This window comes from Schistocerca gregaria, chromosome 1 (assembly GCF_023897955.1).
Source record: "Schistocerca gregaria isolate iqSchGreg1 chromosome 1, iqSchGreg1.2, whole genome shotgun sequence".
NCBI classification, from domain to species: domain Eukaryota; kingdom Metazoa; phylum Arthropoda; class Insecta; order Orthoptera; family Acrididae; genus Schistocerca; species Schistocerca gregaria.
This window is the reverse complement of record NC_064920.1, coordinates 356,983,337-357,002,087: the sequence shown is the minus strand read 5'-3', so window position 1 is coordinate 357,002,087 and position 18,751 is coordinate 356,983,337. Positions and strand designations below refer to the sequence as shown.

The 18,751-nt window shown below is 38.2% G+C and overlaps 1 protein-coding gene across 16 annotated transcripts; it reads right to left on the bottom strand.

Annotated features, from left to right (window-relative positions):
- Nucleotides 1–552: 552 nt before the first annotated feature.
- On the bottom strand, nucleotides 553–17,018 carry LOC126345708 (14-3-3 protein zeta). 16 transcript variants are annotated; one of them, XM_050002134.1, is made up of 5 exons: nucleotides 16,889–17,018; nucleotides 8,942–9,267; nucleotides 4,919–5,042; nucleotides 3,927–4,090; nucleotides 553–2,509 (listed from the first exon to the last, which is right to left on the bottom strand). In XM_050002134.1, the coding sequence occupies exons 2-5, from the start codon at nucleotides 9,239–9,241 to the stop codon at nucleotides 2,354–2,356; spliced, it is 744 nt and encodes a 247-aa protein (XP_049858091.1). In that variant the 5' UTR covers nucleotides 9,242–9,267; nucleotides 16,889–17,018; the 3' UTR covers nucleotides 553–2,353. The 16 variants fall into 16 exon arrangements, with proteins under 16 accessions (XP_049858091.1, XP_049858090.1, XP_049858092.1 ...); XM_050002133.1 differs by having other exon boundaries at nucleotides 8,942–9,264; nucleotides 16,889–17,007; XM_050002135.1 differs by lacking the exon at nucleotides 3,927–4,090 and adding an exon at nucleotides 3,519–3,682 and having other exon boundaries at nucleotides 16,889–16,975.
- Nucleotides 17,019–18,751: the final 1,733 nt, after the last annotated feature.

Here is an 18,751-nt window from a genome sequence, read left to right as displayed (position 1 = left end):
AAGTTTCATAATTTTACTGATATTAAAGTTCTGCAGAAATTATTAATATCCTGCTCACACCAGTGCAAACACTAAATTAGTAACTGGGGTTCCCAGACAAGTGACTTAACATTCATGCAAAATTCTGAAAAGGCTCAGTCAATTCCAAACAATGTTTATCATGTAAGAAACCCCATAAACCCAAATACCAGTTTCCTGTAGAAATAATTAGACTAATGCATCCTGTAAAGTTCTGGTAATTTATGTACTTCCATAGAACCACTGTACAAGGGCACTTTCCACCAAGGTCACTAAGTTTCCAAATCCAATTTGTATGAAAGTACTCTGAACACCATTACACTCTTCCACAGAAAACTGCAGCAGTAAATTTATGAAAGTGTTCCAATTCAACTTTCTACCTTTTATAGTAAACTTAGTGTTAACTTACCCCATATCTACAAGTGTGAAACATTTTACACTTCATTTTTAATGTCAAGCTATCATTTTTCCCAGATTGCCTGGTACCAATAACTGGAGACTACAGGTGAACAGGTTTCTCATAAGAAAAGGACCTTCTTTAAATTTTATACTTTTATTTACAAACACCACCTCTTTGAAATGTATTAATTTATGAAGTATAAACATCAATTTACTATGCATAGCAATATGTTACACTGAAGCAAAATTGGGTGGAGGTAGGGCAATTTTGAAAACATATGAAACATGTTTATATATGGGAACAAAGACTTCAGAATGGGAACACATCCACATCAAGATGACTTACACAAGCAATATGAAATCTACATTGTGCAAAAATAGGAAGCAAAATGTCACAGTATATGTTAACTTTCTCAGCAACTTATTTCTCAAATTTGTACCTCACTTATCTGAGCCTATATTCACTTTCCATAATAGCTGTATTTTCCTGCAGCACTGTAGGCTTAACTCAAAACATGAGAACTAAACCTTTTAGGCCCTGGAGTTAAAAAGGCACATTCAGCATATTAAAAAATAAATCCAAGTGCCATGTTTTTAAAGCAGCCCACCAAAAAATCTGCACAAGGCTAGCAGGTCTTAGTCACTTCTCTCCTACTTTCCAGGGAATGCACACTTTAACAGGAGGAGAAACAAGCATTACAACCAGCAATGTTATGGTGCATTGTCTCTTACAATTACATGTATTTAAGCAAACTTTCTAAGTGTTGCATAATCAAATATTTAAGCTATCCATTCACACTCCTGTTTTGAAATGTTGTCCACGTAGATAGTAAGCAATTTACTGCAAAATTTACTTTTAAATTAAAATTTCTTGAAGAGGGCAGGCAGTAAAGTAGCAATCTCTGAAGCCAAACTATGAATTCCAATGGCAAACTATCATTCAAAACTGTTGGTCAAGATTATGTAACATCTTGTCTAAACTGAAATGAAGGCAATAACTTGTTAACACCTCCGTTTTATTTAAGTTCTCACAAGAACAAATTAAATATAAACAATTTAAAAAAGTGACAAAACTGATATTGGCAGATAAATTTAATTTTTATTGTAACTTAATGTTTTTAATTTTATGAACAGATGGCTATTTTTTAAAAAGGCATTTTATAAAAAGTGATGTAGTTTATACCTTACATTCTAGTATAAATAATAGGCTGCAATTTTATTTTATGATTTTTATTTCGCACATTGATTTTTCAGTAATTTGGCTTGTTAAATGGATTGTTTCAATGCAATAATAAAACATTGTGAGTCTCTCCACAGCATGAGAAAGAGAAAAAATGCCATGACAAATCTGACAAGACAAAAATTACATACAAATTACAACTGCACTCTTACAGTATTTTTGTGGGTTACTTTGCTTCTGGAATGAAATCAGTTTCCACAACTAATATGCACTTTTCTACATCAATGTTAAGTGTCCTTGCAGCAAATTTAATCTTCTGCACTTTTCCACAATAAATATTTCAAAAACACAACTCCAAACATACATAATGTAGCCTATGAGAAACCAAAATTTTATTACTGCAAGATACTATGCTCTGATGTCATGTTCAGCTAGGAACACAACTCAGGTAGATTTCTTAAAACCATTCGCATGCTGCACTAGCATTTCTTTCAGAAACAGAGGGAAGCCACATACTGAAAGGCTTGTTCAAAATTCTTGTAAAGGTGAACGAACCTTTTCTTTGTAGACTGAAGACTGTGTTTGCACGTGTAGATGTGTGAATGTTTCCTTATAATAATATACCGATTTGACCAAAATCGAAGGGTAAAGGATCAGGATTTGGGAAGGACTGGAATGGAAGCAGGTACGAAGATAGGAAGGATTTCAATACAGTTACTTGGAACAGGGATTTGACGGTTCTCGCGGAGGGCCAGATCAGTTATCACCCCCTTCTTGAGGTTCATCCCCATCCCCTTGCGTGTCCGAGGTCCACAGAGTGAGGTTGTCCCTCAGCAGCTGCATTATGAGGGTAGAGTCTTTGTAGCTGTCTTCGTTTAGCGTATCCAGTTCAGCTATGGCATCGTCGAACGCCTGTTCGAAAGATTGTTATTAGTAAAACAACTTAAAATTTCTTTTACATGTAACATGATCATTTAAACTGTAAGTGAAAAGCGAACCCTCATTTCAGTATTAAAGAAGGCTGTTGATTCCACTATTTTTATGTGCACCATTTCTAAACCTTAGAACCACAGCTGTAGTAAGGTCATTATGGTGCAAAATTTAATTGTTATTAAGACATGTAAAACCTATGCTGTGAATTATTTACAAACAATTTCATGAAGATATAGTAAGCGATACTGTAATGGTCAGAAGGCTATTATGCATACAAAATTTAACAAAACATTGCAACAATGTATTTGGACTACAAGGCTGTCATTTACTGACATCACTTGTACTGCTTTGTATTTAGAACGGAATAATCCTTGCCAATTTGTTGGAAACTGTTAGTATTTAGTTGGCCACATGAAGCGGCATAACTATTTTTGATGAAGGTAAATATTAAACAGGACACATTAGTGACAACTTGACGTTTATAAAGCAACTGCATAGATTAACTATGCATCAAGCAGCAACAGCAGAAAGGTTATACTAATACAAAAACTATTTGCATTTTCTTGTCACCACTAGAGCAGTTCATCTATCCAATTACACTATATGAAAAATTATTTGTTATTGAACTATAGAAAGTTTGTAACATTAGACAATGTGTAACACCAGTAATTTTATGTAAATTGATTCAAAACATTAGTGCAACACTGCTGTGCAGACTGGTTTGCTACTTTAAGGTTTTGTCTACACAATATTTTGTTCACTAACATCCATTATATTTTCATTCCACTATCAAATACATTTTAGTAAACTCCACAACTCAAGGAGTAATTCAGATAACATGCAAATCATGGAAGGGCCAGACAATTATTTCATAACACACAATATGTTAGCGTTGGAGTCATGATAGGGCATGCTGATTACATTAGTTAAGAGGTATCAGCAACTCTTAACACAAATGGGAACCTCCGTAACCCAGTCTTGGGCCTACCTGTTTTGCAAGATGACACGCTCTCGCTGGAGAATTGATAATTTCATAATAGAATACGGAGAAATTTAGTGCTAAGCCCAAACGTATTGGATGGGTTGGCTGCATTTTTGACTTTGCAATATCAAATGCTTCTTGATACGCTTTCTGCGAATCATCCACTACCGCTAATAAAAAGGCAAAAGAAAACATTTGACCATTACTTTTCGAAGATACCACACGGGAAATTAAACTTACTTAAATGTGCGATTAGATGCAGTTTATTTTCCCTGAACTGTGTCGGTCAGCAATTTTGTTAACTTTTCTCACACATTTAAGTAGTTTTGTAACATGAAACTAAGCAACCAGTCTGCCATCAGCACTGCCTTCAACCTAGAAGAAAGTCCGTCACCTAAAGTCAAAGAAACCAACCTGTTTCGCCAACTGACACGCTTTGTCTGGCGAATTTAAGATTTCATAGTAAAACACGGAAAAGTTGAGTGCCAGCCCCAGCCTGATTGGATGGGTAGGCTGCATTTTGGCCTTGCTGATTTCAAAGGCATCCTGGTATGCCTTTTGAGAGTCATCCACAACAGCTGCAAGAAATAGTTTTCCACTTATCAAAGGGAAGTAATCCATATCAAATTTAAAAGAATATTTAATTTGTTATGTCAATTTTTGACAATTCCATTGTGAAAGTCATCAAAACTTCTTGGTTCTGCTGGAAATAAAATTTGTAAAAATGTTGACAAGTATGTGACAAACACTTGTCCGGTTTTAAGTCTTATTCACTGTGGCTACTACGCAGGTGGTAATGCTCAATTATCTGGGAGAAGTTAGACATTACAGAAGTACAATGAAAAAGCATATATTAACTGGTGAAACTATGACAACACTTGTTTAAAGTAATGTTGAGAAATGATTGGAGCAAAATGAAAATAGGCTTATGAAACAGTTTCCTCAGAACTATACCTTAGCTGTAAAGGTGATTTTCCAAGAACTGTACAAACTGCATATGCTTAAAATGTTTTCAAAGGAAAGCAGGTGGTGCCTAAATCTTAATTTTGTTCCCTTACAAATATGTCCCTTTATTACTACCTAAAAGTCCAACTCAAAGCTGGTGCAATTTTTTTTTTTACAGTATATGATAGTTACAAATTCTCAACATGCAGTGAGAACTCTCAACATGTTTACAAATGAAATTGAACTGTGACAATGCATCATGTCTGTTCACCTTGTATTCCAGTCTTTTAAACTAACCTTTTATCACTACAGAAAATTGTGAAGACTAAACTTTGCAGAAATCAATTAACCATAAAAGGACCAAGAAAGACTCCTCCAAAATATAAAATCTTATAAATGTGCCTTAACTACTGCTCCAATAATTTTATGTCTTTCATATTCCTCAAGAAAGTATTACTTACTATTCCTGTTTTCTCCTGTGGCAACTTCTGCAAGGTACCTGTAATAATCTCCCTTCATCTTCAGGTAAAATACTTTGCTTTCAGCATTACTTGCTTTTGGAATAAGGTACTTATCTAACAGGCCCTGTAAAAGAAATAAGTTTACAAGTCTGTTGTGGGCAGTAAGCACAGGCAATGTTACTAGAATTTTTCCTATGGATGAAATACAAACACTCATGAGGTAGAAGTAAAACTTACACCAGAAGCTAGTGAGCTAACTGAATCGTACCAACTTAATACAAGTAAAATTGCAATTTTATGCTCTACACACTAACGTAACGACGCAAAATTAAATATTACCTAAACAAAGTAAATCATTCCCACTGAACAAGGATGTAAATTTGTCACATCTCTTGACAATGCGCACGACTGCTGGGCGATCTGTTGCGCCAACTTCATCCGCCGTTGGTAGGACCAAGAAAATAGATACATCAATTTAATAGGGCTGAATGAATGAGCTGAGACTGCTTGTTGCGGTACGCGAGTCACAGCTGGTATGGCTACGGCACAACGGAATGCAGCGCCGGCTGTCGCCCAGGTGGCACCTGGCAACAGTGCTGGTGACTCAGCGACAGCCCACTGCACGCGGCACACCCTGTCACAGCGTCGTTGCCTCACGTTTCTGCGTTAACACTCATCTGACATACTTCCGATGTACAGTCTACTACACATGTCTCGTGTTTTCACGGATTGGCCGTCGTCGCGTCCTTGAACCCTCCGGGTTGAAAGTCCCAGAAGAATATGTAGAATGTTTTACGATTTTAAGATTTGTTTTGCAAGTGAAATATAACAGGTTAGTTTACGCTATATTCAGTCCATTGTCTAAAACATCAGTGCGCTTTTACTTTATAAAATTCGGGAATTAATTTCCACCTGTCGTCAACTCCGTTAATTCTGCACGACGTTTCAAAAGTAAGGCACTAACAGTGACACTAAGGCCGAAACTGGCGAGATGTTTCCTTAACAGCATACTACTAATGCGTAGTTAACAGGTCAATGCACGCATTTCCAGGGCGTGATTAACAGCCAAATTGCTCTTTCAATAGAACACAAAAATTAGTTCTAGATATTAAGTAAACGCCTAAAACAGTACCCAAAGGCTGCATGGTACCAGGTATTTGTTCACAAAGATCGATAAACTTATCTGCTGAAGATGAACGAAACGTGCGTTGTACCCACAAATCACTCCTGTCAGCAGCACGGTGACAATGAATAAACACCTACGCTGACACGCAACTTAAATCACTCTTTACGTCATGTCATATCAAGTCAATCATTTGCCACCTCCGTAGAATTTTACCATGTACTTACCCGTAAATAATCTGTACGGATGGCACCTGTAAGCTCGGAAGGAATCTTACAGAGGTGAGTTACCCATTGTACTAAATGCTTGTTCTCTGTAATGAAGTCTTCACTGATTGCTGATGAAAGGCAAGCCGAACATGGGAAATTAACGCAATCTGGTGATAACTGTCTGGAATGCAGCAAACCACCCCCCCCCCCCCCACACCTCACCGATGCGGATGGTCTTTAGCGTCATTTGAACAAGCCGATTCTGGATAGACCGTTCTATCACTGCCCATTTGCAACCAAGAATATTGAGGCAGGTTCACTGGAACAATTTATACTGCATATTCGTACATGTATGCGTTATAATTTTTCGGGTTAGATAATAGAAAGGTGGCGATTTACATCACACCTCAACGAAAGCAGCCAATATACATAGTCACTAGTTATGCACTTTACTGTCAAAGGCAGTCTTATGTGACTAAATGTAACGACAGAGTGGCGAAGTTCGAAGATGAAATATTTCCCCGAAACTATAGATTATAACTTATTTACACAATTTTGGCGTTCACCTAAGGCGTAATGTTCACCTGGGGATGGAGAGGCTCCACCTACTTTGAAGTCCCACTTAAACGTTACGACGAGTCCGTGCAGTGACTTTTCCCAAACGTATAAAGAAGCAAAATTTTCTGCAAGACATTCCCAATGTTATTTGGATGGTAGCCATATTTGTACCTTTTAAGTCTTATCTACCTCAGGACAGTTACGTTATTCAAGCATTCAATGACAGGTGAAGCGGCGCACCCAAAGCGTGCAGGTAAAACGTAAGTTTTAACAATGGCTATACCAGCGCAAAAAGCTATGGCGGTTCGTAGAGCGATTCAGACATGCAAATACGTTTTGATAAGCACTACCACCGGAAAAGGATAAATTATTTCAGATTAGGTAAGATATTTCCGCGGCGCACAAAAATAATTAACGTAACCATGATCACGCGAGATGTGTCACTGCTTCGTGACAGATTGCCAATCTTCCTGCAGTTAACCGACGCACACATTTTTGCTATTACTAAGCATATCAAACCTCAGCCGCGTCGACCGTGAACTTAGCATACCGTAGCAAGCACAAAATTTTCTTCGTAATCCATTGTCTGTAGGCTTATTTGCTTCTACGCCCATAGCGACAGATCTAAATGCAAGCTGATTACATCACTGATATGGGTGAAGCGAAACAAGTAGTTATGGCCGCGACGAGGAAACCATCCCAAATTTCAGCAATTACATGACTACGGACCAAGAATTTTAACGATCGTTTGCCCAAGTAGACTGACAACGCCCATTAAACGTAAGTACTTGCCAAAACCCTTTGAGCGGTTAGTACAATATACCTAGCACCTCCTGCCTAGACGTAACTTCATGCACCTGAACACTGAATTAGGTTCCTCCAGACTGTACCGACGGAATAAAGATTTAACTATAGCAATACGAATCTATGTTGTCTACCTCACCACTATCGGCATTGCGTTTTCACATTGTTGCACTATCAAAACTGCAATTTTCGAGAGCATTTCTCTTCATTCGCAAAATTGGTCGAAAACTCTGCCCTGTAAAACTAATTTTCCACAAAGAAACGAAAATGCTGGTGAAGTGACGGGACAATCTTTAAACTGGACTCTTCTCAAGCTCCGTATTGAACTTAGTAGACGGAAGGAAAGGAAGTGTTTAGCCGATTTGCCTCTTATTTTTCCGAAGCTAGTGAAAAGAAAAAGCTGAAGCAGAGCCAAGCTCACAGCAACCTCTCCCGGTCGGAGCTTATTCCCAGATGATGACGTCAGAGTACATCTAATCCTGGAGAGTGCCTCTCACTGCCAAAGACTCGTCAGAGACGTACCGTGCACTGACTTAGCTAAGAAGCGTGGGCCAGGTTAGAAGGTCTAAAATTTCAAGTGCGCACAATTTCTTGTCTTTTAGACATAGAAACCATTTCTACAATTAAAGATTTCCCGCCAGAAGATAAAGAGTTTGAAGCATATTAGAAGTCAGTCATTTCCACGCATTTAAGGACGAAATGTTTTACCCAACAAAAAACCAAGAAGGGAAACTACTGCCTCTGCGCCACCAACAGGCAGTATTTTCGACACACGAAAGTCGACATTTTTAAGAACCTCTAGGGGCATTTGTCGCGCACGGACGCTGTAGAAATTCCTTTACCGCCCATGGCGTCACTGTTGATACAAGTGAAGGAACCAGAGGAAACAAGTGACGCAGCCTGAATACCTCACCCTGTTTCGCCATCGCCGCTTACGTCATCCGCAACGTGCGACCGACACGCGCCGAGACAAATAAGGAACCGCACGCGAAACCTACGGAGGAAATGCATTACGTTATGGGAACAATTCTCTGGGTTTGTCATTAGACCGTTATCAGATAAAAATCTGTTAAAACTTTTCCAATACTTTAACTTAATCAATTCCCTCGCAAATCTTTACAGTTTATCATCAACTGAACAGTCAAGCTTAACTTACCTTTCTGATGACAATTACGTCAACCTGACTCAGTATTTCATAACTTCTAGAGCCAACAAACGGCAAGAGCATTTTTAGCTGCAGCATTAAGCTATCCTTTCATAAGCTCAACGTAAGACAGGACTGTAAAGTTTCAAAATAGTATGGATAAGTAAATGAAAGGCTGTACTTACGAGAACGTCGTAGCAGATTTCTCTCAATTCCTTCTCGACCTTTTCTCTGTACTCCTTTGCCATCTGCTGCTTCCTTTCTGAACCTTCCGTCTTCTGTTCAATTGACGATATAACTCGCCATGACGAACGCCGGGCACCCACAACATTCTTGTAGGCGACCGATAGAAGGTTCCTTTCCTCGTTGGAGAGCTCGACGCCTGTCTCCGTAACGGCCTTCATCGCAGCGGCCATGTCATCGTACCGCTCGGCCTGCTCGGCAAGCTTCGCTCGCTGAACCAACTCCTCTTTGTCCACAGACATTTGTGTAGGGTGGGTTTATCGGACTGCTGGATAGAAAGTAATGCATTAGCTGAAACCAGAGCAGGATGGCTACGGTGTCTTAAGCTACAAGCATTTTGTTCCAAACATGCAGTTCAGCTAAACGACAACCGCACTACAAACGCTTAGTGTGCAATAGTGGACTGAGACAACGCGGTACCATTATTCGATAATCTCTTTCAAAGCATGTTCTGAAAAAACTTACTGAACGAAAATTCGCAATGACGTTGCGAGAAAGTCTTAATACTGGATATCACAGGCACTTGAATCCACTAAGTAACCAACGACCGTTCACACAACACAACAGCCTACATTTGTCCACCCGGTCTTGCAGCCTAGCCTGGGACTGGTCGCGACACCGAGTGGCGTAGAACACTACTGAAGAGCTGAGCGCCGCTGCCCGGGAGCTCTCGCCCTACGCGTGAACTGCGCCGGATCGATCGGGCGCGCCCGTCGCGTTGCGCACTCCCGCCAGGCGGCTCCACCGACCAGAGCGCCCCTCCCATCTACGCGCCGATCAATACTGCCAACTTACGCAATTATCAGCGCGCTACACAAAAATGCATCATTACACACTCATTGACCTGCAGCGCCCAATCGACGCGGAACAAACGTTAGGTCTGTCACACACACACACACACACACACACACACACACACACACACACACACACACACACACACACACACACACAAAAATTGAGACTCCCTCTTCTGTGAGTAATGGAAGCTACCCCATTAGCTTTCATGATTAGTATTATTACTTTACTACTTTTTCAAATTTACTCAATGTCATGGAATTTGAATTTACAGACCAGGCTAGAGCATAGTACACTTCCCCTCCCCAGGTAGGTTTTGGGTCAAGTGATTTTTTATAGCCTTATGTTTAGTATATATTGGAACAGTGCAATTTTGCTGACCACACTGGACTGTAAGAAACTTGTCTTTACGACAGCCTTGTCTTGACATTTGCACAATGGTGACTGCATTTTCAAATATTTAATGAAGTTATAAGTGAGACTAAGATTCTTAAAACTATAAAAAATCAAATGGACCACTACTTTTATACAGCCTCCAAAATATGATCTCGTTTTACAAAGAAGACAATATTCACCGATTGTTTTATACGAACCACACCAGCATTTATTGGAATTGATCTTTGTGCAAGTCATGTCAACCTAAGTAAAATTATCAGGTAACACTAATTCTATAGTTATATTTACCCTAACAGCTGAAAGTACAATGACAACTTGCCAATTGTATCAAGAGTAGCCTAATAATGGTATCTAACCACAGAGATACATATGTAATGACATTTGGTGCAAAAACTAGAATGAGATACTCTGAATTGTTTCATATATTCTAACCAAAACAATTCTGACATCTTCAGCATCAAAGTTTGAAACTTGATCACAGGAAACTCAGCCTCTGGACTTTCTTTCAACTTAAGGAAATACTAAAGAATTTCTCCAATGAACTTTACAAGCCATACTTTATGATTACATCACAAAATACTACTTTTGTTCCATTTTCCAAAACAAGAGCAAAATTATATTCCATTTTCAAACTAAACAAGAGCACAATGAGTAAGAATGGACTGTTCTAAAAAAATTTAATTCTGAAAGTAATATCTGCTGCCTGTTACCTACTTATCACAAATGTTACCCAAATCCTCTCCTTTGTGTTGAGGATGAATGTGATGTTTTGCAGCTTAAGTACTGCATTTACAGTGGATGTACTTACATTATGTATAAATTTAATGTCACTTTAAGTACAAAGGAACTGTTAACTGCCAGCACACAGTTTTAGTTGACAATCATAGAACAGCGATAAGAACTTCAAGTCTTCACAGAGAACCACAGTTTCAAGGACGACGACATTTTTATCACAAAATGGCAAGTGTGAAAGATGTAATCTGATGTAAAAAGTAAGCTACTGGAAACTTCACAAAACAAGCTGCCCCAAAGATAATACATGCTGTCCATTTGAAATCCACAATGGACCTTTGAAATTTTTGTAAACTGAATTTCAGAACAATGTGATGACCATGCTGCCTTGGTTAACAATCTCCCACATGAGCTGTCAAAGCCATACAATGATGCTCAATATCACATGACAGGACTAAGATCTCACATTTTACAGGTGGTGTCACTCATTACTCCTTTCATCTCTGGTAATGTCTGTTTACCAAGAGTTGCACTGTCTTGGATTCACATTAAACTTAGTACCTCTATTAACTGGGTGGGTTAGTTCAAGCTCTTAGGCGTGTACCAATTCAATTAAAATCATGCCCAGCGTAGCACTAGTGTTCAAACAGCCTTCACTTTACCTTAACAAAACAATATATGGGTGTGTCAATCCAGTAATACAGTGCTCATGTAGCTGAAGTCTGGAAATCCAATTCCAAGCAGAATTATATTCTGCTGCAATGCCACATTCCAAGACTTTAACCTACTCATCACAACTTAGGCAACTATAGCTTTAACACACATTTAACATATTTACCACTTGTTCATACAGAACAGCATTTCTGAGAATTGCAAACTAGCAACTGTAATTATGTAATGCAAAGTTACATTATTCACCCTTCATACCAGGGTATGATGATTGCATGATCGTATCACAAGAAAAATACTTTACTGGACAGTAACTCATCAAAAACTGATGTTACTTTATGTGTGCAACCGGTCACTGCAATTTAAATCACTATACCAAGCCTTTCACATAAACTGTTAGTTCTCATTTTTATTATTTTGTCAAACTTAATATCCTGAGTTGGGTATACTCTGACAAGAATAGGCCTTCAAAAAACTAAAGCTTCACATTCTTTCCAGTGCCAATACATTCTGCCACTAAAGACGATACAGTCGTACATTTGTAGCCTGGCTGTCATTCTTGGTTGAGGTGGTTGCCACTAGGTATCTTGTGTGCATCTTTGGATAATCTAAACACACAAACTCAGTCTATCCTGTATTAGATCATTAAGACAGTGCTTCCAATAAAGAATGACTGGTGTTCCTGCATTTAACACTGAATTTAGCAGCTCAGCTAGTGAAGAATAGTTTTATAGTGAAAAACATTACTCGATTAGAGACAAGTTAATCACAGTTCTCAGTTGACTAGTGCTCACGTGTGGTACGAGATAAGCACTGTGCTCCTATCACCAAGACTTCTTCCAACAAAAAAAAAAACTTGTGAAATATATGGCTTTACCTCCCACCCACACAAATTACGAAAGGATGTTTAATGAAGTCCAAGGCTGATAACTTCTAAAGAATTAGTAGTTTTAGCTTTAAAGAGCTACACATCTAAAGGGTGTTCAGCAATTCCCACTACAAACTTTTAGGCCTTGTAGAGAGGAGTCTGTACATAATATTTTGAATATTAACAATGTACAGAAACTTAGTCTAATAACACTACATAGTGTTAAAGTTATAGGTGCAGCACTTATGAATGTTATTTATACGCATGCTGATTCTGTGATGTAGCAAATTGTGTACAATGAAGGAGGATACGTCCATCAATTTGAGATAAGGGTCCCTATACCAGAAACTAGCTAGTAAAATATGTTTACTGGTACTGCTGTTGGTTATACTATAATATAGGCAACTTCCGGGGGTGGTACTACAATCTTCCACATGGGCTCAAATGCATACCTTCGGAATGATGAGCACTCTAATAGCGATGGGTTTCCAAGTAGCAAAGATGAAGTGCATGCATTTTAAAGCCGATGTTCACTGGACTACTTTGTTATCCTCCTTACTACCTCTTACCACACAATCTTTGCAACAACAGTACCAGCCTACATTCCCACTATCAGAGGGATTAGAACTGCTTTCTCTTTGAATTTTCGACTTGTTTCTTACCTCAAATTGACACATCCTAGAAATCTAACATCACAGAATCATCTTGTATATTCATACATTTACAGATGCTCGCACCTATAATTTACACACTGTACTGTCATTTACTGTTTCCCCGAGATGGATTCCTATTCAAAATGTTATGTACACACTCCCCTCTAGAAGTCTGGAGTTTGTAACAGGTTACAATATACCACACTCCTAATGTTACCATCAGGATTAACTACTTCTGTAGATGTTTAGCCAACTTAAATTTTACGAATAAACAATTCTACCTGAAACTAATGCTAACCATCCACTGTTAGTAAGTATCTGTTTCCACCAATTTTCCCTCTGTTTACACCAAGGGTACACGGGAGCCTTTGTGACCTGCAGAAAGGTCTCAGTCCCACAAAGGATCTGTTTTTAAAAAAAGTCAGGAATACTTCGAACTGCACAAGTTTCGTTTTAAGTTTTACCCATAAAAAAATAAAATTACTGGCCATTCTGAGACAACAATGGTTTAACTTTAAGCAGTCTGCTAATCAATGCAAAATGAGCTGAGGTACAGATCTAGTCTCTATACTTAGCTAGTACGCAACTTTTCCATGATCCTCCTCCTATCCCTCCCCCCCCCCCCTCCCCTACTTCACCGTTAACTGGGTGTATAATCACAACCAATCACTTCTTAATTGACAAATCTACCCAAATTCAGCAGTTAGAAGATCAGATTTTGGAACAAGTTCATCACTTCAATTACCAAGATAAGACTGGGCATCAAAGCCTATGTGACTACACACAACATTAAAATACACAAAGAAACAAATATTGTGTTAGATGGTGGCTGTGGTACCTGTTCTAAAAATGGCTCTGAGCACTATGAGGCTTAACATCTGAGGTTGTCAGTCCTCTAGACTTAGAACTACTTAAACCTAACTATCTTAAGGACATCACACACATCCATGCCCGAGGCAGAATTCGAACCTGTGACCGTAGCAGTCGCATGGTTCCGGACTGAAGCACCTAGAACCGCTCTGCCATTGTGGCCAGCTGATACCTGTGCCAGTGAAGCCTGGGTTAGAAATAGCAAACATTTTAGCAATGTTCAGACAACTGAAAAATTCTGAGTGGGCAAAGGTTTGAGTAAGCTGAACAATATTCCTAATGAAAACACCAGAAAATTGAGTATTTTTGCAGTAAATGATAGAACAGAAAAAGTAAAAAGGACATCTGGAACAAATGGAATAAAGAATGAAAGATGACTTCACAATACACATTCAGAGGAAAGTTGGTCAAAACAGAAAATTTTGAGAGGGAACTGAAGACAGAACAGGCCTCCAGCCCTAAATTTTGAGAAGTAGAGGAACGAGGAAAAAAATCTTTGTGTTACCACCGAAATAACTAAACAGTCAATACATGACGATCCTGAGAAAAGCACATCATGGTACAGGTATGTTTTAGATTGCCCAAGAGCATTGCACAAAATTAACTTCCTTACGCACTTAACTCAGAAATGGCCAGTTGGAAACTTAGCATCTTATTCCCCATACACAAATACACCTAGATATCATGCAGTCAAAAGAAATGACATTTCATGTGGCTAGGGCCTCCTGTCAGGTAGATCGTTCACCTGCTGCAAGTCTTGACGCCCCTTTGGCGACTTGCGTGTCAATGCAGGGTGGACATGCAGTCTGATTAAATGGACCAGAAAGAAATACGCACACAAGACAAATTTCAGTCTAAGAATACACAACGGAGTAAGACACTCAATGGGCCCACCAATACCTTGCAGTGTGTGCGCACACACACACACACACACACACACACACACACACACACACACACACACACACACACACACACCCACCATGTACCACCATCTATATTCATTAGAAGCAGTAAGTGAACTAAGTTGACTGAAATCTCCAGCATAAATTCAAACAGATTCTTTATAATTTTAAATGCAGCAACATTTTATAGCTACTATCTTGTGTGCCAGTTTTAGAAGATTACTCTAGCTTCTATCTGTATTAAGAGATTACTCAAATCAGTTTTTAAATTATATCAACACTAACCTAAAGTAAACCTAATTTCTCCAGTGACAAAATACTTTAAAAAATTTACCCAAGTACTTACAGCCAGACTAAATCACCTAACCCACATTCTGAAACTTACCTCTATCCCATATAGACTTTAAGATTTAACTTTGAGGCAGTTCCCAAAGTTATTACAAGCAGACACCTTAAACCAAAGTTTGTGACAATTTTTAAACTCCTGTGCCAGATATTCCACAACTAAATCTCATGCAAATTTCATAGACAAATTGTCATATCTTGCTAGTGCACATCAATCTCTGCAGCAGCTACTTGAAAAATTTGTGTTTCCCCGAAACAAACTGTCAGACTACACAATAAAACCACACACTTAAAATTACTCAAAGGCAGATAACCTGACAAACACTTTCACTAACCTGGCACTATCAAACTGATTTATCATGGGCAACCCACTTGCCCCAACCGAAACAGGTGACAAACTCTCCACACATACAGAGTTCCCAAAAACAGTATACACAATTTTTGTTACAACCATCTAAAATGAAGTATCCTTCACAAACAGAAACTTACAAAAATGCTAAGTACTTCTGCCTGAATAACTATTTCACAACTTTACAACCATTAAGAGGAATTAATCACTGTCATCTCACCCCCCCCCCCTCAAGAAATGACAACATTTACAAGAGTGTACAGGCAGTGGGACATAACTCCTTGTTGCTGTCCTAAAACCACTTAAAAACGGAATTTCTGTTTAACAGTGACAATTCCTCAGCTGTTAGACACTGAGCAGTTAAACATGCAAAAAGGAATTCCATTAGTGGACAAGAGCAAATTTTTCCATTGCAAATACCAATTTCTCTTTATTCCACTAAAACCTGTACTAGCCGATACTAGGTAACAAATTTCACAGAGCTGTTATCAGTTGATAAGTTGGACAAATATGACCACGGGCAGAGTCTTTAATTTTATACGAGCGTCGGAATAGTCGACCTCCTTCCCTCCCTCCATCCCAAACCACATAACAGCCTGAAATCTTACAACGTAGAAACATGCAACTGAATGTCATTTTTCCACTTGCAGACTTACGTGACGCTGTGAATATACTTACAGCAAAGGAAATTTAAAAAAACTTTACTACACTGCCATTAATAAATTTCAAATGCAACACTCATTAAATGCTCTTAGTAATCGTCTTTAAACAAGTGAAGGTCGAAGAAAACGAATCACGTGAAGTCTCGGTGCTTATTTGATAACGCGTGCATATTCACTGACAACATTCTCGCTTACGAGAAGCACACATACATAATTAGATAATAAAATTTGAGAGTGGAAGTCGCTTATTAAAATTACGCAAACATCGGACACACCACCGGTAAACTCGGCAAAATGGCGATTTACGGGATGGCACTCCTTCAATGCGTCATACCGTATTTCCACAATTCTTTGCCTGAGAAACAATATGTATACAAATCTTAACCTTCCAATTCTATTCTAATTAAAAGATACATCAATTTGAGACTTACGGTTTGTAAAAAATACCCTTAACAACTACGCCCCTCTTACTACACACTCAATCTACACACTATTCCAATCCTCCACTTCTCGTCGGATTCCTCGATGAATAAGAGGGGGTCACAGGGCGGAACAGGACTAACCAACGGAGTCGTTTACGATATATATAACACAAAAGCACACAATATTTCAGAACAATGAGTAATTTAAAATATACTATACATTTTAATATAAGATGAAAACTATAAACTGGCCGATTAACAAATCATTCCAGAAATATTTGGTTATATATAGACCAAAAACTGTGCCGGAACAAAGAGTACTAGTGAAGACAAACCAACGACAAACACAACAGCCATCTAGCGGTAGGTAGCAAAAGTAGAAAAATAAATGGTCACTTTCTGACAGTGATTACCGGATTCTCGCAACCAATTCATTAACAGCTTTCACATAGATACGAAAAATAAAGTATTATGAAAAACAGGGATCCATATAAACGAAATATTTCAGAAAATGTTGCCAGCATACTTAGAACGCTAAACGGTAATCAGGTGTTAAGAACAGTAGTTACTGTAGTCAGTAATAAGAAAAGTCTGCAAAAGAGCACGTATATTAATTATGAGAACGTTTTTGATCTCTTTTCCTCAATATTTTCTCGGAACTTAACAGATGCAGTCGTTAACTTCTTAACAGCTTTACCACAATCTTCCAATCAATCTGGCAAGTCCCCCCCCCCCCTTTTTTTTCTTTTGAACGTACTGACCATTCGGTATAATTCGTTTTCCTTTTTTGGACGCTACCAAAATGCTTATGATATACTCGTACTTCTATTTTTTTTAATGAAAGGTCAGCTCTGAAAACGTGGAACTAAAGTTACGATGTATATCAATCCTTCTGAAACGTAAATATTGTTTACATATAAATAAAATGTGTAAACAGATATTAACAATCGCTCTCAGTGACCACAGGTTATATACTTTCAGCATGTAATCTATCTTAATAAGGAAGGTTGTTTCAATCTTTACAAGAACAGTGTGCTTTCAATGTTAACATAGACTACCCAGTGGCATTGTTATCAATTTTTAACAGCTCATTTTTAACAAATTATTGTACTGTTTCTTTCGCTTAGGTTCCAGCTAGAGTTATGAATACCAATTGAAACTACAAGTTTACTATAACCAGTCACAACTTATTTTTGTCTCCATTACGCATTTTAGACGTGAACCTCTATCATCGGGAGGATATATCTCAATAAGACACGTATGTATTGTGTACTGGTACGGAGTTCGTTTAACCTGTGGTAGCAGCAGATAAAAACCAAATAAAGGTTTTAATACAAGTCCAAAAGATTTCTTGTAGTTTCTGGTTGCAACGATGAACAATCATATAAATTGAAAATACCCTTTAGATTGCAAAAATATTGTACTAAAACAGTGTTTTTGTTTTTGTCTTCTATTGTGCCACAGGTCACCCAGAAATCTCACAAACAACACATAGGTATCTTATTAATTGACATAAATCCACCTGATGATAGAAGTTGCAAACGTGTTGTGGGAAGAAAAATAAATTTTGATTTGTCACAGTAAACTTGTAGTTTCAGTCGAAATGTTTGTGCTGTTGTCTAGCAGCTATTTGTCAGTTAACAAGGGCTTATATCTGCAAACAAGAACCTGCAGATCATTATTTTACTGATGAATATCAGTGACACCAGAGCACTAGCAGTGTGAATGTCTTACATACAAGCTAATGAAGGAGAAAGATAGGGAAGGAGGAAAATATTATAAGGTAGAATGTCCCTGACATCAATAAAATGTCCACCATATATCACCAGATCTCCATTTTGGCAAATCTCTCATAATTTGGTACAGATGATCTTATATAGATTGGAATAACAGATGTGAACTTGATATAAAGACTTGTGTTCTGTGGAAATGAAGTACAAGCAAATTTTGAAATTCTTTCATGAGATGTTAATTTGAAATTATTTACAGTGGTGAGCAAATGGAGCATGTGATGTCTATAACCTATTATTAGGCATGATTGAAGAAAGTGGGGAAAAAACCTAGATCAAGCCAAATGAGGCAG